Source organism: Strongylocentrotus purpuratus, unplaced genomic scaffold, assembly GCF_000002235.5.
Source record: "Strongylocentrotus purpuratus isolate Spur 01 unplaced genomic scaffold, Spur_5.0 spur5_scaffold_16, whole genome shotgun sequence".
NCBI classification, from domain to species: Eukaryota; Metazoa; Echinodermata; class Echinoidea; order Camarodonta; family Strongylocentrotidae; genus Strongylocentrotus; species Strongylocentrotus purpuratus.
The window spans coordinates 32,825,035-32,848,031 of NW_022145601.1; the positions used below are offsets into that span (position 1 = coordinate 32,825,035).

The 22,997-nt window shown below is 35.4% G+C and overlaps 1 protein-coding gene across 5 annotated transcripts in view; it reads left to right on the forward strand.

Moving 5' to 3' along the window:
* Positions 1 to 4,532: 4,532 nt before the first annotated feature.
* Positions 4,533 to 22,997, forward strand: part of LOC585142 (allene oxide synthase-lipoxygenase protein) — a 42,676-nt gene continuing 24,211 nt past the window's right edge. For 2 of the 5 annotated variants that reach the window (XM_030987307.1, XM_030987308.1), the window contains exons 1-10: positions 4,533 to 5,445; positions 15,598 to 15,895; positions 16,292 to 16,336; positions 16,784 to 16,912; positions 18,041 to 18,138; positions 19,129 to 19,261; positions 19,790 to 19,885; positions 20,483 to 20,697; positions 20,878 to 21,137; positions 21,728 to 21,828. In XM_030987307.1, coding sequence (XP_030843167.1) covers positions 5,246 to 5,445; positions 15,598 to 15,895; positions 16,292 to 16,336; positions 16,784 to 16,912; positions 18,041 to 18,138; positions 19,129 to 19,261; positions 19,790 to 19,885; positions 20,483 to 20,697; positions 20,878 to 21,137; positions 21,728 to 21,828 — 1,575 coding nt within the window. In that variant the 5' untranslated portion in view covers positions 4,533 to 5,245. The remainder of the gene's footprint in view (positions 5,446 to 15,597; positions 15,896 to 16,291; positions 16,337 to 16,783; positions 16,913 to 18,040; positions 18,139 to 19,128; positions 19,262 to 19,789; positions 19,886 to 20,482; positions 20,698 to 20,877; positions 21,138 to 21,727; positions 21,829 to 22,997) is intronic. The other 3 variants (XM_030987305.1, XM_030987303.1, XM_030987306.1) reach the window with 3 other exon arrangements.

Sequence of the window (22,997 nt, forward strand, 5' to 3'; positions counted from 1 at the left end):
GCAAAATTAAAAATCGCCCCCGTGGAATTATAAAATAAAGATTATCTTTTCTGTTATAACTTTAACATAATATTGAGTTTCAATTTTCAAACCTTAAACCAATGAAATTGAACTTAGATTAGCGTGCAACATTTCTCGTTTTTATGAGTATAGGCCTATTCAGCTCGCAGTGCCGCCGTCAGCAGTGGTTATAGGCCTACTGCGCCGTTAGTAGCGGTATGTGTGCACGCTGCCGCGCCATGTCTGCTCGAGCTGGAGGCGATCGCGAAAGGGCAGAAACATGGTCATGAAGAAGTTTTTCGTTGTGAAAGCGTTAACCCGCTGAAATCTGGTGATTTCAAATGACCAGCAAATAATGAACCTCGACCAGTACATCAATATTAGGGATTTTTAGATTTGCACGATGAGAACGTGGACTGCTACGTGTGACCTCCTTTTAAGGCAGTGCCAGTGCTTAAAAGGACGTCACAGTCATGTGACTGCCAGTGCACGTCCACGCAAATCTAAAAGTCCCTATTGAGAAGAAGAGGAAGACCAAGATGTCGTGGAATAATATGGTAACATGGGCAGATCTACGGGGGGGGGGGGGGAGGATTAGGGGGTTTAACCCCCTCCTCCCACCCCCGGCCCCCTTGGGCTGCCCGGAGTGAAAATGTGATATTAAAGCGGGGGGGGGGGGGGGGGATGCTGGAGAGGAGGACTACTCTATTTTTTTTTTCAGGGGGGGGGGGAAGTGAAGCGCCGTTTTAGCATGACTTTCTTTTTAACTCTTACTTTCACCTATCTCAGATAACCCTAAGTTTTTGGTTGCTGCTTTATTATGTAGTTGATAATGCATGATTAAAATAAAGAGAGAGAGAGAGAGAACCACCATCATTTTGCAATGGTTCATGCAGGGTTCGTGTAGTATGAATTTGAAACCATTTCTTAGCGTCTCAATCCTAAAAAAAAATAGCAAAACTATTTTTGAGGAAAAGCATTATACTGAATTAAATAAAGAATAATAGCTTTATATTGGATCATACTAATACTGATACGGGCTAAAGCAATGTGGTATTTGTATAGAGGTATTCCAAAATGACATTCTGATAATCAACATTTGTTCTGGTATCATTAATGTATATACGCATAATACCACTGATCTTTATGATTTCTTAACGTGACATAGCTTCTTCTCCCCCTGCAAACAAAAAAGAAAACAAGGTTATTTAATAAAAGGATCATGCGAAAAATAATCATTGTGATTCAAATTGATGCAAGGATTTTTTTTGAATAAGCAATGCTTTTCACCAGAATCTTCTTTGTTAAAACGACTTTTACAAATCTCAGCCATGCAAATCTGCCACTGTGTTGTAAGATCACTTTCAGATTAGGAGAAGTGTATTCTTTAATGAGTATTTTACATTGAATGGAACGTCTCAACTCAGTATAAAGCATGGCTGAGATTTGTAAAAGTTGTTTTTACAAAGAAGATTCGGGTGAATAGCAGTGCTTATTCAAATAAATATTCGCATCAATTTGAATCACAATCATTATTTGTCGCTTAATCCTTTTAATGACCTTGTTTTCTTTCTCGTTTGCAAGGGGAGAAGAAGATATGTCACGTTAAAGACATCATAAAGATCAGTGTTGTATGCGTATATATTATATACACAGGCCAGTAACAGCTATGTAGCTTGTAAATTTGTAAGAGGGAAAATGCTGATTGCAATGATAATGATGAAATAGCAAATAATTGAGGAGTATCAAAGGTACCAATTCAATTGATATTAGTATAAAAAAGAGCCCCCGTCAGTACTAAAAGAGCCCCCGTGAGAAGGCTCACGGGGGCTCTTTTTGAGGGGGAAGAGCCCCCGTGGACAAAAAATTAATTTGAGCCCTTCCTATGTTATTCTTTGTTTTTATCATTCTATCACTTTCTCTTTCTGTCTTTCCTTATGTTATCCTTTGTTTCTTCCTTCTATCATCTTCTCTTATGTTTTTCTCTGTTTTTATCATTCTATCACTTTCTCTTTCCGTCTTTTTTTATCTTATCCTTAATTTTTTTTTCTTCCTTCTATCATCTTCTCCTATGTTTTTCTTTGTTTTTATCATTCTATCACTTTCTCTTTCTGTCTTTCCTTATGTTATCCTTTTTTCTTCCTTTTATCATCTTCTCCTATGTTATTCTTTTTTTTTTTTTTTTATCATTCTATCACTTTCTATCTCTGTCTGTCCTAATGTTATTCTTTGTTTTTTTCCTTTTTTCACCTTCTCTTATGTTATTCTTTGTTTTTATCATTCTATCACTTTCTCTTTCTGTCTTTCCTTATGTTATCCTTTGTTTCTTCGTTCTTTAACCTTCTCTTTCTGTCTTTCCTTATGTTATCCTTTGTTTCTCCCTTCTATCATCTTCTCTTATGTTATTCCTTGTTTTTATCATTCTATCACTTTCTCTTTCTGTTTTTACTTTCTGATTTACGCTGCAATGTAGCAAGATGACGTCATTTTGACGACGGGACACTAGTTTTCTGACGAACCTCAAATCATCGATGAACGGGTTCTGACGACGCCAAACGACCCGACACAGGCGCAAATCGCCGAAATGACGTCACATCTTTGACGTCAGACTATGAGGACGTGACAAACGAAAAACCCCTATCGGAAGAGAAGAAGAGGGGAAAGAGAGAGAGAGAGAGATAGATAGAGAGAAGAGGAGAGAGAAAGAGAGAGAGAGAGAGAGAGAGAGAGAGATATATATGTGAGGGGGGGGGGGGGAGGTAGTTGAAGAAAATAATGAAGAACCGGAGTAAGTGGTTATGCGTCCACGTACCATTAACATGTGGAAAGATATTATTTTTAACTAAGTTTCTCACAGTATATATGCAATCATAACCATTGACAAGAGATAACAAAATATGTATTTTGATATCAAATATTATGAGGGAAGAGATGCAGACAAATATGTTTTTAATAAAGAAGATTCTATAAGCCCCAACTCAGTTGTCTTATGAACTATAAATATAAGACTATAAGATTCTATATTAAAGGACAAGTCCACTCGAAAAATAACTTACTCTCACTAAAAGCAGAAAAATCAGACAAACCAATCAAAAAAAGTTTGAGCGAAATCGGATAACTAATAAGAAAGTTATGAATTTTTGAAAAAGTATATAAAACTATGGAACAATGAGATTCACAACACAAATTGCCAAGATGGTTATCAGTTTGTGACGTCATGTCTTCACAACTTATCAATTGCTTTATATAGTTTTAATCCCATTAATTTCCCTTTTTATCCCCCAAAACTTGATTTCCCCATGTCTTTGCCCAGGTTATATGATTTGTACCATATTGCGTGCATGACATTTCCCAAAAACTTTTATGAATTTTGAAGAATTGATACTATTTTCTGAATATTGTATTTCATAATTATTGATTTTTATATAAATAGTTTATCAAAATTCAATTTTTCATGATTTAATTGGACATAAATTACTCTTTATTTGTGCATCCACACAAACAAAATATTACTAACAATCTAACTTGGATGCTGATGTGAAGAAATTAGATTCTTAGGGTGAAAATAGGAAATTTATAGTATCAATATAAAGAAAATAATTAGTGGATAGTGAGGACCATACGTCACAGACTCATGAGTGAGTTGCCAATTTGTGTAGTGATTTTCAAAGTTTGTTATGTCATTAAAAATTCATAACTTTCTTATGAGTTATCCGACTTTGCTCAATCATTTTTTGATTGGTTTATCTGATTTTCTGGTTCTATTGAAACTAAGTTATTTTTGGAGTGGACTTGGGCTTTAACCCCAAATCAATGAAAGTCTTCTTATCAAAACTAGTGTTTGAATCTGTGATCCTGTTGAACGGACTTTACACTAAAAGAATCTTACTAATTAATCGGCCCTTAATTCGTGATCCTGCTGAAATAGATTCAATTCAATTCAATTCAATTTCGGTTTATTAATATCAACATATACAATGTACAATGTAGTGGTCCAGGGACTAATAATGCAATGTTTACATTAAATGTGCATAAAACTTTATAAGAAAAATGAAGAGCACCCAATAATTATGTGCACGAAATTATGATTTTTGGGTCGATCTTGAGTTCAATTAAACAAAGTAACAAAACAACAACAATAATATTATTAAAAAGAAGAAGAAAAACAAATATGATACATTATTATAGATGATCTACAACTGAGCATTGACCAGTTTGACAAGTGTGGGGACATTTGGTTTTCTGTATCGTTCAGTTCTTGCATAAGGAATGTGTAGGTGGTTAGAATTTCTAAGATCTCGGCTTTATTATGGCGAAAATCATCAAATGACGATGAAAAAGCCGTTAATCTCAACAAAAGCAACAATCCTTATTGTCGTGAATAGTGTTTCGTTGTTGATTTCTCTACTCATCCGTGCTGAGAGGTGATCTGCTTTCAATGGGCAATGCTTTCCTTGATTTATGCACTCTTCGGATTTACGCCTATAAGTAAGCTTTGTGAGCTTTGTTGAAACCCATTGTCGTGATAGTTGTTGTTTCATTGTTGAATTGGCTATAACGTCCATAACGTTTTCTCCACTCAGATTTACGTGCAACATTTATATGCTGGATTGCATTTCACTTTTTCGTCAACTGCTTTGACGGACAATCGCATAGTGTTCTCAAAATGTTGGGACTCCCGTTGATTTTGTAATGAATTAATTATTCATTGTGATCTGTTTCAGCCTCATCCAGACCAACTTCATCAGCATTTTTGCCTCAGGAAAGCACCGTGTGAAGAAGGAACGCCTGTAGAAATTAAACCATGAGTATGGAATGAAATGTTATGAATTCTTATCGTCTATAGAAGATGCTGAATGCCATTCTAAGAGAGAGAAGAGATTGAAATTAAACTCGCATCTGGAATCGGCCACCAGCCACTGCAGTTACTGCCATTGCTGCTTTCCAGGAGGCCGCCCTTTCATCAGAGAATTGGAACCTCCTGCAGGTTCCATTTTTTTTTTAAATACCGTTTTGTAATTGTCTGTACCATCACCTGCTGTCACAATACATCCCATCCCAATTTAGCGTGGAAAAGCTGCTTCAGGGATCATTTCGTTTCAAGGTTCTAGAAGAGGAAGAGATAGGGGAGGAGATAGAGAGAGAGAGAGAAGGTAACAGATCAACTTGGGGATAGAGGATCGAGAGGCAGAAAGGATAGTCAGAAGAAAGAGTTTCTTGAACTTGAGGGGTAAAATAGTCCGAGATGGGGGCGCTGTTGTGCTCGCGGAAAGACCACCATCATCATTTCGACGTCATGGTCGATACTGGTGATCGTAAGGGATCTGGTACGGATGCTCACATTTACATCAGACTACATGACGTCAATGAAAACAGGTCCATCGACACCGAACTGAACCATGTACTCCAGAACAACTTCGAACGTGGTTCCACAGATTACTTTCGGTAAGTGTCATAATAATTTGCATTTTGGACATTTGAATAGAATTGAATTGAATTGATTAAATTATACATGTTGTAAAATCAAAACATGCATTAGAAAAAAAAGAATACATGAAATATACAAAATACATAGCAAATATGTGGTCAGGAACACAAAGAAGCAAATTGCTTATAAATAGGGCCCTCACAAAAAAAAAATGAATTTAATATAATTAAGTCACCATTTTTTGTTACCATATTTGTTTTTCCTATATTTTTTTTAATTAGAGATTTCATTCAAAAAATCATTCATGACATAAACAAAATTCTATGTAAATAATTCCATCCAAAAACAAATCTTCTTTTCTTTCCATAACACAAATTATTCACAAAACCGTGAGTAAAGAAGGAGAATAATGGAATGAAATCACTAATTTGTTCTACTAATAATAATCACATACTGAACTTAGTTATTACCATCATTCATGGAAAATAACATAATACATATTTGTATACAATGAACCCTCCGCTAATATCCCCCGCCACCCCTCTACCCCGCCACTGCACTCCACCATTTTTTTTTTAAATTTTTTTTTTTAAACAATTTTGTTTTATTTCTCCAGATGTGTAATACAAACCATGACATACAATTGAATAAAATAAACGTGTTCAATATTGATGCTTTTACATAAACATAATTAAACACAAACTTATTTGCAGTATAATATAACTTAGCAACAAAGTAAACGTATAAGTACCTAAACATAATATGTCAATTGTAAATGTTATTTACTTATATATTACAAAAAAAACAAATCTGGAGATAATTTTACTGAAACAATCCTGCCCCCTCCCTGCCCCCTCCATCACACAGACATACTCACCCTCTATCACACAAACATACTCACCCACTCACACACATACTCACCCACCCACCCACCCCCCCCCCTCCCACACACACACACACAGTACTCACTCAGTGGATGTCTGCCAACATTCTCAACTTAAGAAAAATATACTAAATAAGTTATCCAGGCCGCAAAATCGAGTTACGCTTTTAACAAGCTCACGGTGGAGAAGAAAGCAAATCTTAATTAATCTTAAGCTGCTCCCACTTTAAGAAATGTGATCCTAGCTTTCCCATTTTAATTGCTATTTTCTTTTCCTCATCCCTATACTTAAAAATGCTTTTTTTCATCTTTTCTAAACTTAGTACCCGCCCCCGTTCTTGACATAAATGTAACATACTTCACCATGAAAATGATAGTATTACACATTTTTATTCTATATGAACTACCTACCAACCCAACAAATATATCTCGCCATTCTAAATCTTTAATTTCATCTAACTCAAAAAGTTGTATTAAAGCCTCCCATCACCTTTGAACGCTCCCACAAGATAAAAATAAATGTTTGTATGTTTCTATTTCCTGCTTACAAAACGAACATAAATTATCACCAACAAAACCAAATCTATGAAGATGCTCATTAGTGTATATGGCTCCATGCAATAATTTAAATTGAAATTCACGTTGTTTTCTAATGAGTATAGTAATTCTTGGTCTAACAAATATTTCTTTTAATTCTTTATCTATAAAATCATAATCATTTTGCCCATCCCTTACCTGCAAATCATACGTTCGTTGCAGTGCTTTGATGAAATAATCATAGATTGTTCTTGAACCCACATCCACAAACTGTATTTTTTTACTACAAATATGGAAATAAGTATTAAAGCTTATCAAATCAACCTCGAGGAATTCTATTAACCCTGAATCATCCTTCCATAACCTGGGTATCGCATCATAAATATCAATAATCATAAGCAAATTATTACCTTTCATACCGAGGTTCATAAAATATTTAACAGGCTTAACATGACCTTTCTCAACCAAATAATCCCTCTTTCAAACAAGTATCTATCAAATATACTTTTTCCATTTATACATATATTCTGATTATTAAAAATAATTGGATTAATATAACCCTCCAAATATCTTAAATTACTTGTCTCTTGCCATGCTTGCAACATTTCCATATAGTATGGTGGAATATCTAAAACGAGTTTAATCTTGTTTAGATCATAATCACATAAAAAAATAAATCTACCACCCACAAACTGTAAGCAATGATCAAAAAACAATTTCCATCCCAAACTTTTCTCTCCATATAAAAGACGTTTTATCCACATTATGCGCTGTATTTTAACGGACATTTCAAAATTAATCATTCTTAATCCTCCAAAGTCATAATCCTGATAAATTATTGCCCGTTTAATTCTATCTTTCCCCCTCCATATGAATTCAAATGAAATTTTTGCAACTTCTTTATATACCCAATGAGGGACAATAACGAGAGATGAAATATAATTTAATTTTGAAAGCGCATAAGTTTTTAGCAAATGTATTTTACCCATAATAGTTAAATCTCTTTGTTTCCACCATACAAGCAATTTTTTATTTTACTTAGAATTTCTTTATAGTTCAAATCATCTTTTAATCTTCGATCTAATGAATAACTAACCCCTAAAATATGTATTTCCTTAACCAAATTTCCAAATAAAGGCCCATCAGGTTTGTTCTCATCCTCACCCATCCAAATAAAATGTGTCTTTGTTTTATTCACTTTAAGACCACTAATTTTTTCAAATGATTCAAAAATATATTGCAACCTTCTAACCGAATCAATATCCTCAAAAATATTGTCATATCATCTGCATATAACACTTGCCTAATTTCAGATTTTCCAAATGTAATCCCTTTAATACCGTTGTCCCTCCTTACTGCATGCGCCAAAATTTCGATGGCAACCAAAAACAAATATGGCGATAATGGATCCCCTTGCCTTACTCCCCTTTCTATTTCAAAATACCCCGTGGAGTGACCACCGTTCATAACACAACTACTTATCCCTTTATACAATAATTTTACCCAAGAGCAAAATGAATCTCCAAAACCGAACAATTTCAATATTTGAAATAAATATTAATGAGATACAGAGTCGAAAGCTTTCTCAAAATCCACTGCACACAAAAACCCTTTCCCTTGTTCCCCATAATGCATAGAATAAAATAACATGTCATCTATCAATCGTACAGCTTCCCCAATATTTCTATCTTTTATATATCCAACTTGATCATGATGAATTATTTCATTTAAAACCTCTTTCATTCTTTTTGCTAGAACTTTAGATACAATTTTATAATCTACATTCAAAAGCGTGATGGGTCGATAATTTTTTATATGGAGAGTATCTTTCGCTTCCTTCTCAATTAAGGTAATTACCCCTTGTTTTTGAGATGCCGTTAATTTTCCCCTTTCGTATGTTTCATTCAATACTTCTACTAACAAATCACCCAAAGCTGGCCAAAAAGTATAATAAAATTCAACTGTTAACCCATCATTTCCCGGGGTTTTATTCAATTTCATTTCTTTTAAAACTTTCAAGCATTCATCTTTAGTTACTTTACCTTCACAGATTTCCCTATTGTCTTCATTTAACTTTGAAATATCATTAAAAAAGAAAGGGTCGTTTTGATTTATATCAGCCCTTAAAGAATATAAATCTTTATAAAATAGTTTAATTTCCTTTAAAATTTCCTCCTTATCTCTAGTAGTTTCCCCATTTTCTTTGTACACCTCCCTAATTACACTTTTCCTTTTATTCGATTTTAACAACTGTTCAAAATATTGCGTATTGTTTTCTCCATCTTCAAACCAAGGTGCTCTTGATCTTATTTTAATGCCCTGTCGAGAAAAATCATACAATTTATTTAGTTTATCCCTTTTCTCCTCAATACAATCAACAATATATTTAGTAGGTCCCACTACCAGTTCGCCTTCTAAATCCTTGATTTGTTTCTCTAACAGTTCTATTTCAACCCTCCTTGCTTTTGCCTTTTTCCGCGAGTATGTTATAATAAATTCTCTCATTTTCATCTTTAAAAAATCCCAAAATACTAATTTATTCAAAATCTGTAATGACCATTCAGCTTTTAATTCCTGTATTTCCTTATTCATCTCTTCAACAAAATCTTTATCCATACATAAACTACTGTTAAATTTCCAATATGATTTCCCAAAAACAAACTTATCAACAAGATCATTAAATTCTAGCCTAACGCCAGAATGATCTGGCGTAATAGATGTCAAAATCTCACACGTACCCACCAATTTTTCAACACTACAAGGTATAAACCAATAATCTAAACGGCTTTGCATCACCGGCCAATTTTGTCGAAGAGTAAATTGCTTTACATTCGGATTTTTTTTCCTCCATATATCTTCTAAATCGTATTTATTTAAAAATTCCTTAATCAAATCAATAACCCGAGATTTCACCGGTGTTTTTGACCCCACATAATCTAATTTTCCATCCAATATACTATTGAAATCACCTCCTAATAAAACTAAATAGTCCCGATCACACTGATCAAAAATACTTTCATCTAACTTCTTCAAAAATTCAATTTGTAAAGTTTCTTTATCTCTCGTTGGAAAATAAACATTAACCAATAGCATTTTAACCCTTTGTATTTCACCTTTAAAAATAATGTATCTCCCCTCTTCATCTACTTTAATTTTTTTTTCTTCAAAATCTAAATGATTAGAAAATAAAATAAGAACCCCTCTACTATGGTTTGACCCGTGACTAAAAAACATTGGCCCTCCCCAATCTTGTTTCCACCGCTCTTCTATCTCTACTGTACTATATGTTTCTTGTAAGAAAATTATACTATTCTTTTTAGTTTTGCACCATTCAAAAATATTCACTCTTTTTAACCTATCTCTTATTCCTCTAACATTTAATGTCATGAAAGATAATTTCACTGCCATGTTATTTTATGTGTAATTGTATCCAAAACCTTACATCGATAAACTCCAAAGAAACTTCCACACAATCTATTTCCACCGTGAGCAAATGTATAGAAAAAACTATCTGCAGCCAAACATGCATGCATACTTATCGTCGAATTATATAAAAAAAAATGCAAGCAGAATCCACCCCGTACCACACAACCCAACGCATTCATACACACAAGCATATTCACTACACACACAACACCCCCACACAAAACAACCCAAATCTGCTCTTCGGTGTACGTAAACATCCGAGAGCAAGAGCCTCCCCCTTTCCCTGTCAATTTAACTAGACCAATGACAGAATAAACCAATGAACATTTCTTCTTGCACAAGTCGATGAGAAATACGTTGTATTGTTATATAACCGTAATCTAATTAAACAAAAACAAAAAAATACAAAGAGCTTTTATCCCTTAACAAATGCCTTGAATTGTATTACGGAACCCGCTCGTCATAACTAAGTTAAATGATTTTCCTAAAATGCATTACAGTAAATTGACCGGCCCGCGTACCTAATCACAATACGCACCTTCTAATTAAAAATAAAAACACGATCCCAATAAACCAAATTCCCCAAACGACACCAGTTCGGCAACCTAATAAACTGTTCGTGCAAACCGAACCCATCATGCTATCATTTACCAAGTTCTATAATTTGCATAATAAGCCTCACCCATGAATGAATAGGCTCACACACCTGATCGTTTTGTATGCACTCCGTAAAAAAAACTCCTAAAGGGCGTTCCCGACAACTCGAAAGAACACCAAACGTCAGCCCGACATAATGATAGGCAAGCATGCATACCGGATCCCAACACGTTCCTCCCTCTCAAAACATCACACCACCACCTGGCTTAAAAAAAAAAAATTTTGGCTGGGTGAACAGATCGGACCATTATCCAGATACTCGAATTGTTTTCACTTTACAGAAAAAGTTTTAAATATGTATTAGTCATTTACTAAGATATGTGAATTTACATAGAATGCGTTATCGAAATAAAGCTCATTGTAATATTAAAAAAAGCCGTCGTTACCCAGATACTATGGCATTGTATAAAGGCGTTGCAATATACATCGTGAAAGAAAGCGGACGTTCAAAAGAGTTTATGGAAAGTACCTTGCAATAAAGCTCATTGTAATACCAAGAGCCGTGTTACCCAGATATTATGTTTTGCATAAATAGGCGTTACCACAAAGTACTTGAATATCGTGAAAGAGAACAAATCCCCAACAGACCAGCAAGGTTTATGGAAAGTACCTTGCAATAAAGCTCATTATAATACCAAGAGCCGTGTTACCCAAATATTACGTTTTGCATATATAGGCGTTACAACAAAGTACTTAAGTATTGTGAAAGAGAACAGATCCCCAACAGACCAGCAAGGTTTATGGAAAGTACCTTGCAATAAAGCTCATTGTAATACCAAGAGCCGTGTTACCCAGATATTATGTTTTGCATAAAAAGGCGTTACAACAAAGTACTTAAAAATCGTGAAAGAGAACAGATCCCCAACAGACCATCAATACATTTACCCCTCTATCTGAATTTACATAGATTTGCGTTATAAAATAATGAAATAGTCAATATACTGTTTAAGCATGTTTGGAGGGAAATGTTTCTTCTCACTTCACGCATGCATGCTTAGGGTTGTAATACAAATCCTGCTACAATTCTTTTTGTTTTCTTTTTTTTAAATACCAAGTTATATAATTTGCATATCATGCGTCACAAAATGATAAACAAATGATGAAACACTACTGCCAATTCGAAATAGCACCAGGGAATGTATCCGGACCGGTCCCCAAGCATTTTAGCCCCCTTAATAAACAACACCACCTGGCACCATTGAAATATTTTGGAAACCTCACTCCTACACATACTTAACCCCTTTATTCCACAAGTGGCAAAGCTTAGAAAAGGGAACTGAAACCAACAGCCCTTGGCGCGACAATCTTATTAAAATATTATTATTGCTTTGGTTAGAACAATTAATGAACAACCTCTGGCAAAAAAAAAAAAAAAAATTGCCTGAAAAATCCCCCTTTTTTCTCAATGTTGTCACTTCATCTCCGATATTCAACATTTAAGGCATTATGGAGACGAAGTTGCACACAAATCAAACCTCGCCTTCCACATACCCAACAACGATGAGAAACCCGAGGCTTCGCTTTATATTTCATATACACTGAAGAAAGAAAACAAAAATGTGTGTGATATTAACTCTTGGTAAACGTACGATAATCTTCTCAAGTTTTGTATCATTTTTTTAAAACTAAAGAAACGACCAGAATATGTATATATGTATATACATCCTTTTCTTCCTCTTTTTGAACAATAATTAAAAAAAACAAAAACAAAAAACAAAAAAACACCATTGTCATATACGTGACAGGCTAGTTTAGCCCAAAAATTTCACATTGGCTAATGTGTAGTAAACATAAACAATACTTTATAACTTATAACTGGTACTTTCCTTTTCTTCCTTCCCCCTTCATTTAATTATTTCCTCGCTTATTCCTTCTCTTTCCCTCCCTTCTCCTCTCCTTTCCCCCTCTTCCTTCTTTTCCCCTTTCTCCCTCTTATCATTTCTCTTCTATTTTTCCTTTCCAAACTTCCACATTAAACCTGTCGTTTTCAATAGTATCCCCAAGTTGAAAGCACGTGAAATCTCCTCCATGCAGCCTTCATTAATGGGGAGGTAGATGGGGATAACAATAAATTCATCTCTTCCATACCAATAGATCGCTGACAGAGCAATAATAAACAAGCCCTGCCAAACAAACCATCAGCCTGAAGAATCTTTTATTTTAAAAAAAGAACTCAATGTTGTCACTTCATCTCCGATATTCAACATGTAAGGCATTATGGAGACGAAGTTGAACAAAATAAAACCTCGCCTTCCACATACCCAACAACGATGAGAAACCCGGGGCTTCACTTTATATTTCATATACACTACGATTATATGTCATAAATTATCAGGAAAAAAAAAAGAAAAACAAAAATGTGTGTGATATTAACTCTTGATAAAAGTACGATAATCTTCTCAATTTTTGTATCATTTCTTTAAAACTGAACAAACAAACAAAATATGTAGGCCTATATATTTATATACATTAAACAAAGATCCCTCTCATATACCTGACAGGCTAGTTTGACCCATACATTTCACATTGGCCAATGTATAGTTCACAATACTTTATAGCTTGTACTTTTCTTTTCTCAATTTCCTATGGAAAAGAGAAATCTTAATAACATATTGATTGGTGTAACATTCTTGATTACATAACTCATCAGCTATTACCACACTCTTTTTTTTGTTTACAAGAATGATATGAAAGGCATAAAGTAAATCTTGGAATATTATTCATCTTTGTCATAGGAACCTATTTTACAGTAACAAAATGGTCTTTGACCTATTAAATGGCTGCACATTATGTTATTCTGTGTCCATGCCTGACAATCACTTTGAAGTTTATAAGTCAATCCTGGTTGCAGTTACTGTCTGAGTTAGGGTGAATCTCGCTGCTCATACGTACAATTCTACACCATCATAATATGCTCTTGTAGGTAGCGCTTGCCTTTAGTATCTTATTAATCTCTTCTTTTGGCTGAAAAAAGTATTCACATTAACTTGCACATAATTTAATCTACAACTGATTTCCAGTGAAAACAATACATGTAGCTCGCTTTTTGCTTCTCACACTGTAAAAAATACTTATCTGAAAACAGATCGTGGTAGGTCTCCTTGTAATCACAAACAAAATCATGAATTAGGGGTAACTGGAAGTTCAGGTTCTCCATAAGTCGTATGACATCTTGACTTGAGGCATGTCGTAGTAGAAACGAGAGCCTTACACTTGTTACATAAAACTTTTTCCTTCCTGGCGTAATGAAGTGCTCGATTTAGAGCTGTAGGATTCAAACGAAGATTGTCGAAACGTGATTGCCATTGAAAACAATACATGTAGCTCGCTTTTTGCTTCACACACTGTAGCACATCTATGAAGTAAAGGATACTTATCTGAAAACAGATCGTGGTAGGTCTCCTTGTAATCACAAACAAAATCATGAATTAGGGGTAGCTGGAAATTCAGGTTCTCCATAAGTCGTATGACATCTTGACTTGAGGCATGTCGTAGTAGAAACGAGAGCTTTAACACTTGTTACATAAAACTTTTTCCTTCCTGGCGTAATGAAGTGCTCGATTAGAGCTGTAGAGTTCAAACGAAGATTGTCGAAACGTGATTTCCATTGAAAACAGTACATGTTGTAGCTCTCTTTTTGCTTCACACACTGTAGCACATACTTGTTACATAAAACTTTTTCCTTCCTGGCGTAATGAAGTGCTCGATTTAGAGCTGTAGGATTCAAATTAAGATTGTCGAAACGTGACTCAATATCCCTTCTCCTCCGCTTCCATTCGGGAGCACTTGCCTCTCCATAGGCCGTATGACATCTTGACTTGAGGCATGTCGTAACCCTAACCCTAACCATACCCACACACGGACACTCGCGCACACACACATACGCACACACACGCACGCACGCACGCATGTTCACATCCCCACACACATACATAAATACTACCGCATACACACATACATACACAAAATACTGTATTACACATTTTCAAATATATATTCGCGACAATGCTTTTTAAAACAGGATAAAGTTGAGCTTAATTTGATAGAAGTGGGTAATTGGTTCCATTTCTTCACGCCAGCAACATTTAATGAATTAAGTGAAAAGGTTAGTTTTACGTTGGGTTGATGCAAATGGTCGTTTTTACGAGTGACATATGAATGAATATTTGAATTTTGGATAAACATATTACTATACTTCACATGAAAAATGTTATGTCTTACAGAGTGCATACACATTGGAGTATTAAGTGTTATCAAAGCGTATAAAGGCAAGATTTGCATCTGTTTAAAGAGGGGTATACTTGGACTTTGCATATGTGACTTTGATATGTAGTGAGTAGTGAGCATTTTTTTGCCTGGGGTTGGGGCCAGTCCTTTTTTTTAAAGGTGTTTTTTACTTCTTGCCCCCCTCGCCCCCTAGATCCGCAAATAGGTGAGACATTCCCAATGTCTTATTTTACGTAGACAATTTGTAATGCTTCTTTTTATCGTGCCGGATCGGCACCCCCCCCCCTCCCACGGCATTATTGAGTCAGTGACTTTGCCTATGGGCTAACTTGTCTGTGAATCTGTTTCGACATTCCACTCCACCAACTGCTTATCATCAAATTCATACAAGTTACGATCAAAGTTTTGATGACCTCATGATAATATTACTATTCCCTAGGATATCTTCTGGCGTCGAATCGCTTGCCGATCTCAAATTCATCGAGATTTGGCGCGACACCACCGGGCTCTTCGATGACTGGTTCTGCGAAATCATCACCGTTGTGGACCGCAGGACCAAGAAAGAATTCATCTTCCCCATTCATCGATGGATCCTGCCTCATAAAATCTACCATCTTCAGCAGTACGACATGGTTCTACCACAGGACGATGAGAAGGCCGATCAGCGTAAGGACGAGTTGGAAGACAAGAAGCGACTTTATCAGCTTGCTTATGCTGGGGACCTTCATATACCAAGGGTAACGTTTTATGGAAACTTTGGACTTAATAGATGTCACGTGATTATATGTTTGTGTGCTCACTGTTTTCTCATGTAATTTGACGTATTGGTTTTTCTATTCTCTATTCTCTTGTGTAATATATTTTACTGCAAAATCCTTCAGATGGACACCAGTAAAACAAAATGTATGTGATTTATTTATTTTCTATATCCTCTATATAATTGTTGAATCATGTGATTAGTGCGTCATGGTTTTAAATGGAATTAGTATATAGATACCTTTAAATTATATATATAGTTCAATTGTAGATTCGTTTTTAGCATATATATAGTAAATGTAGAACGTTCCTCTTTACACGCTGATTCAATGAACTTTTGTCTTATGCAATTGTTCCATCTCTTTCACCTTATGTAGATTAAAGATTTTCCGAGTGACGAGGCTTTCTCTGACGATTACAAGGTATGTAACATTTCGAATGAAATAGTCATCTAATATTTCATGAGCTCTAAAGGAGAAAGGATGTGCCCCCTTGTCCATATGAATCGAGAAAAAAATTGTATATAAGAAAGAAATTATCACATTGATATCTGCATATGATAACGAAAGCTATAACTCTCCTTGGCTCTGTTCGCCCCTCATATATGATTAAAGTAAATAGTTGCGTTGATTCTGTCATCTGAATGTACCTCGACCTTTTTTTTTTCCTTCTACTAAAAGTACTCTTTGCTTGGTGCTTTATTGAAGGTGAGAAATAAATGGGAAGAGGATGTAGACTTTCAGACTATTAAGGACAAACTCATCCTATGAGGAAACGATAAAAATAAGCAAGTGATCTTCTTTTTCTTTTTGTAATTGTAATGATTAGCATATCTTTCTCAATGTTCCATATTTATCCTGACAAAAAAGTGGGACATTGGAAGCACCGCTCTCAAAGTTGGGATCGCAGCCAAAATCCGTGCATTCACGACCAAACGAATTCAATCCTTGGATGACGTCGAGGACCTCTATTATCCACCGATTCTTCCTAAACCATTGGTGAGTCTGGCAGTGATCAACTTTGTTAGGCGTAGCATGGGGCCAGTTATTGGAGGGGCACTGATCGTGCACGGGATTGGGGGAATAATAGACAGCGGGATGGATATAAAAAATTGAAGGAAAACAAATCGGATCAAATTAAATCAAAGCGAGTCGATCGTAAGGGAGTAGGGCAAGGATCGCGGTACAGGGGGGGGGGGGGGTGGGGGGGCTTGCGGTATAGCGCCATGTTTTTTTAGTATACGTGTGCTATAACACTGCATTGTACTCGATCGTTCGCATGATGAGCCAACCAGGCGTGTACGCAGGGGGGGGGGGGGGGGTTAACCCCCCTTGATTTTTTTTTATGTTGTGTATTTCTGAGCAACCCCCCCCCCCCTTGTGGATTTTTTTGTTTTGTTTAATAATAAAAAATAAAATAAAAATTATGCCAATGGCTGACCTAAAAAAAAACTGACCTTACCCCCCCCCCCCTATGAAGCAAAATGTCAAATTTTAAAATTTCGAGACCAAAAAAAAAAAAAAAAAAAAAGTGTTACTCTCCCCCCCCCCCCCCCCCCCCCCCCCCGCTTATTCAGCGGCGGGCTGAGTCGTTGCGACATTTTTGCCCGATGTCAAAATGTTAAAACTCCCCCCCCCCCCTCCTTGAAAAAATCCTGCGTACGCCACTGGAGCCAACACCACTACCAAAAACGCTCTGCAACTTCTGCAGGCGATAGGTGATGTTGTTTCAGTTTCCCCTTTATATTTATTATCCATCCTTTTGTTATTCTTTCTTTACCTCTATTCCCTATTCCCCTTTATTTTTGTTTTATGCCATTTCGAAATAAGAGATAATAAGTAGGCCCCCATAGCTACGTCATGAATCCATCATCAGGTCTGCCAGGGATCCGGACCGCATAATGTAATTAAAAGTCAGCTCATTATTTCCCACTATGTGACAATGTAACGTTGACCAATTTTTCTTTGATACATACACTATTCTCTTGTTCATCTTATAATAATGATAATAATAATAATATCGAATACTATTTGCATTTTAATTCATATTTTCCTTCTTCCTCTTCCCTACCCAACTTAATCCACCGTTTCTCTATTTCTCTCTTCCTTTCAAACATAAACATACAGGCGGTTAACAATTGGAGGTGTGACAAAGAGTTCGGGTATAACCGAATGAATGGATGCAACCCGAGTCATATCCGACTTTGCAGCCAAATACCAGATAGGTATGTCAATTTAGATTTTCAGTAATACCCAAACAATCAAAGCTTATCCACCATATTTCAGTGATCCTTGATTACACATAACAGTTTTTAAGTGCAACTATGAAATATATATAATTTATAAGTCAATTCTTAGGTCCATAAGTATATAACATTATTTTATAAATGTAATGCTTCCTGGGAGAAATTTCAATAGTTTAAACATATTTGTGGCATACACCCAGTAAATAAGATCGATTGATCGATCTGTAATTGAAAAACAAGTCAGAAAAAAATCTTGGAACCAGCGGGATTTGAACCTGCCATCTACTGCTTGCCGGGCAGCGACTCTACCACCAGGCCATCACTGGTCCATGGCACAGTCACGATGAACTAGAAACAAATACCCAAGCTCTCCTGATTTATTCTGACTTATCAATATTCATTAGTCCGCCATAGGACAATAACTTTTATAAATGTAATGCTTCCTGGGAGAAATTTCAATAGTTTAAACATATTTGTGGCATACACCCAGTAAATAAGATCGATTGATCGATCTGTACTTGAAAAACAAGTCAGAAAAATTTTCAATTACAGATCGATCAATCGATCTTATTTACTGGGTGTATGCCACAAATATGTTTAAACTATTAACATTATTTTGTTGTTGTTTATGGGTTCGGGGTAAGACAAAAAAGAGAAGAGAACAAATTAAGGTAAAAAAAGGCTTTTGGGAGTTAGTGTGTGTGTGTGTGTGTGTGCGCGCGTGTGCGCGCGCGAGAGACGGGGAATAAATGGAGCAAAAGAGAGGTAAAAGAGCAGGTGAGAGAGTGAGAGAAAAAGAGAGACAGATAGAGACAGAGGGAGGGAGGGGGAAAGAGATAACGATTTTAACGCCGCTTGTTTAGTATATGATGTGGATATTCTTGTAAACTTTACGAATAATATAAACCTACACAGGAACCAGCATAAGTACGGATTAAAATTCTCTTGGATATCTTGATTTTTGTTTAGCTTTGCAGTCAGTGAAGACGATCTAAAGCCAATACTTGAAGGTCTGACTATCGAGGAAACAATTGAAAGAAAACGACTTTTTATCATCAATTTCGAGTTCTTACGTGATTTACCTTGCCAGGAAGGAGAAAAGGTATCTAGATATTCGATTTTTCAACTTTAAATACAATTTTTTTTTAATAATTGTGTAAAATAGAAAATTTGCATAAAGTTTTTACACAAGATTAATAGGTGACATCATGACTTCTAACTTGTATTGAAAGTGAACAGAAATATTCGAATATACATTATTTACGTCATCATTTTTCTAGATAGATGGTAAACGTTAGTCAGTTTCCTTGCTTACTTAGGATGTGCGATTTTAATTGCTAGTGTTATTCAGTTAAGTAAATGAGTAGGTCTGCTTGAATTTATTTGATGGAAATCGATCTTTATTTCTTCTTCTCTTCTTTCAACTGTCATTCATATTTCTTACATTACTTCTTCGTTTAAACTTTTGTTGCAAGGGATGCAATTCGATGTTAAGTCCATCGTTATCACAGTTATAGTGTTTTTATTAAAAAAAAAATATATAGGCCTATAGCAACGCCAATTTTCTGAGATCTACCTTTAATTTAGTGATTAATCGGTGCCTCAAATTGCCTTACTTTAATATCCACAGATGTGTGCGCCGAAAGCTTTATTCTTCGTGAACAGCGAGAAATATCTGATTCCAGTCGCCATTCAACTCTTCCCAGATCCAGCAGATGACAATCCAGTAATGACTCGCTTTTGAATATTATTTTTAGAGCATTAAAGTAAAATCCAAATTTAATAGGCAACTATTCTGAAATAATGCAAACAAATCAGATTAGCGTACTGGTGAATATACGGCATCTGCAAGAATCTTCAGTATTGAAGGAGGCAGATTATCTTCAAAAAGAAGAAGAAGAAGAAGAAAGTTTGAATTAAATCAGATAAAATATAAGAATATTTTGAATTTTAAAAAATTGTAATCACTAAACTTATGTACATTTCAAATTGGCTAAATCGTTAATGTCACTGTGACTTAGTGCAGGACGACGACAAAATGACTAAAATTAATTTGTCAAAATGTTTGACTCGGGAGGGTCTTTTCTTTTTAGAGAAAGTTTAATAATATACTATCCATGACATATTTTGTGCAGAGCCCCAGGAAGAAGGCATTTGGGAGAAATGACTGATATTTCTGTACGCAACAAACGATAGGATTGTCCTAGATTTCGCCTCAGTCCGCCATGTGACTTAATACCCTTCTGGCTCTCAAAAGGTTACGATCCCTTGAAGTTGGCGCACAAAATCTAATCCATTGCTTGCTTTTTATAATATCGACCAGGTTTTCTACCCTTCTGATCCGGAGTACACTTGGCTTCTTGCAAAAATGTATTTCTGCAACGCCGACGCGAGTGTGCAGCAGGCAGGGTCACATTTTGGAATGACGCACATCGTAATGGAGTCCGCTGCCATAGCAACGCATCATTGTTTGTCGCCATCTCATCCTATATTTCGTCTTCTGGCTCCTCACTTTCTCAACATCATCGCAATCAACAAGTAAGATGTAGCTCCATTTTTTGTTAAATCTTTTAAATTTTGTCATATATACAATGTGAGTCAATGAAAAAGGAACATATTTTCAAGCCCTTATTTTACCCCCTCTTCTCTCTCTCACTTCATCTTTCTCTCTCTCTCTCTCTTTGTCTCTCCCCCTCTTCCTTCCTCTTCTTTTTACAGCAAAGGTCTAGACTTCCTCATGGGTAAGGGTAGCATATCGGAAAAACTAAGTATTACAGGGAATGTAGGAGTATCTGAAATCATCAACCGAACCTGGAAAGAATGGCGTCTTGACCAGCAAGGTTCGTTCTTAAAAGACTTGGAGGACAGGGGTGTGGATGACCCGGATGTGCTTCCTAATTATCACTACCGGGACGACGCCCTTCTCATCCACAATGCCATTCGAGAATATGCGAGGACAATCATCGAATTTTTCTATGGTGAGATTTAAAATCGAAAAAAAAACATCATTTAACCAAAAAACACACACTTTTATAGGCATTCTTTAAGATTTTTTGCCAGTCGTAAGTAAATTCAGCTGTTGACTGTATATTGGTTTCATTCTCTGTTTCCCGTAGCCCACCATTTTGGTTAACCCATAATCGACTCAATATTGATCATTATCATTTGTCAAGATCTATGTGTTTTCTATTCCAAATAAATAGATACCATACTGAGTATTATAATATCAAGTTTATAGACACGCATCTATCCCTTTTGATCAAGCAATCCAGACTCAAACTCTAGTGCAGCTGCAATACTCTGAAACAGTCTGACACAAATTATTTTGTGTGAAGTTCATTATTTTGAAAAATCATATTAAAATAATATTATATTTATCTGCGAAATGCTAAAAAGTGTATAGGCACACCCAAAGCAAAAGGAAATGCATGCCCCAATTTAACTGTCTTATAAACTTGTATTTAAGGTAAATGATAAATCTAAACACCAATTTAATCTTTCTTTTCGGCGATTTCAGTTTTATCCAGTCTAAAGTAGAGGTTAAATGGGTTTGTTTATATGACTATAGATTCACCGGCTAAGATCGAGGGAGACCATGAGCTTCAAGAATGGGGAAGATTTCTTTCTGGTACGAGCTCAAAGACGGGAGAAATCACCGTTAAAATGAAGGTAAGAACAAGTATTATTTAATTGTTTGAGCAGATAGTGTTAAAAAGTCCAGATTCTTGTATTCTGGTACCCGTATTCCAAATCAATCGCAAGTTTACAGTCTCCTATCTTTTATGTACATAGGTGCGACTGATATCAATCGCAAATGAGTTGATTAATTTTAACTTTTATATTAAAGACGGGGCCCTGACATTACTTGATGTGTGTGCAGTCCATGGGAATAACTACATTCAACATCCGTTGAATACTGCGTCAAAAGTCCGGAAAAATATTGAAACTTACCGCATAATCTTCAGTGAATACAGAAAGCTCTGTTAAATAAACATGTACAAAATGTACAAAAGGTGATAATAGTGATGACATCTTTACTGCTGCTTTTCCTCATGCCAGTTTCTCATGAAATCTAATTCATTATTACCAGAAGTCAAAGAGCTGTTCCACTTTACTTTTGTAATAACATTCACCATCGAGAAAGAAAAAAAAACAATAACTTTTCAATAGACCATATTAAATATGTACTCAAATTTGTACACGTTAAAGGGATAGTTGACTTCTTGTTTTAGACGGAAAATGCTCTCAAAGTGCATGGTTATTGCTCTTATTCTTATTTATTAGGACCTACAATTTCTATGAAGGTAACTGTAGACCCCAAAACGTGTGAAATTTAGCCAATAGGATCATACCAAGGCAGCTCTACTTTAAGAAAAATACGGTAACTGTTAATTAATTAATTAATTAATTAATAATAACAATACATAGACCGGCTGGTTGTGCGTATTATAACCAACACGAGAAAGCCAACAAATAGCCGACATCGGTATTGGCTAGAATAAAACGTATAAGTCGCTATTTAGTTTTTTCAACGGCTTTTTCAAATTATCTAATATTTGTGGTGGTACACAAATATTAGAAATGGTTATATTTATGGATATTTCAGCCGTCTCTGAACCGATTTTGATCAAACAAAGATCATTATGTCATTTAAATTGTATGTTCGTTCAAATTTGACACTCAGTTTTTCATTATCTCACCCCCAAAAAATAATCTGATTTTGTGTTCAACAGAACTCGACTATCCCTTTAACATATAGCAAAATGTTATTCCACTTGCCTATAATAATTCAATAATCATTATCTCCATAGTCAGAATGCAAATTGCATACATTAGTT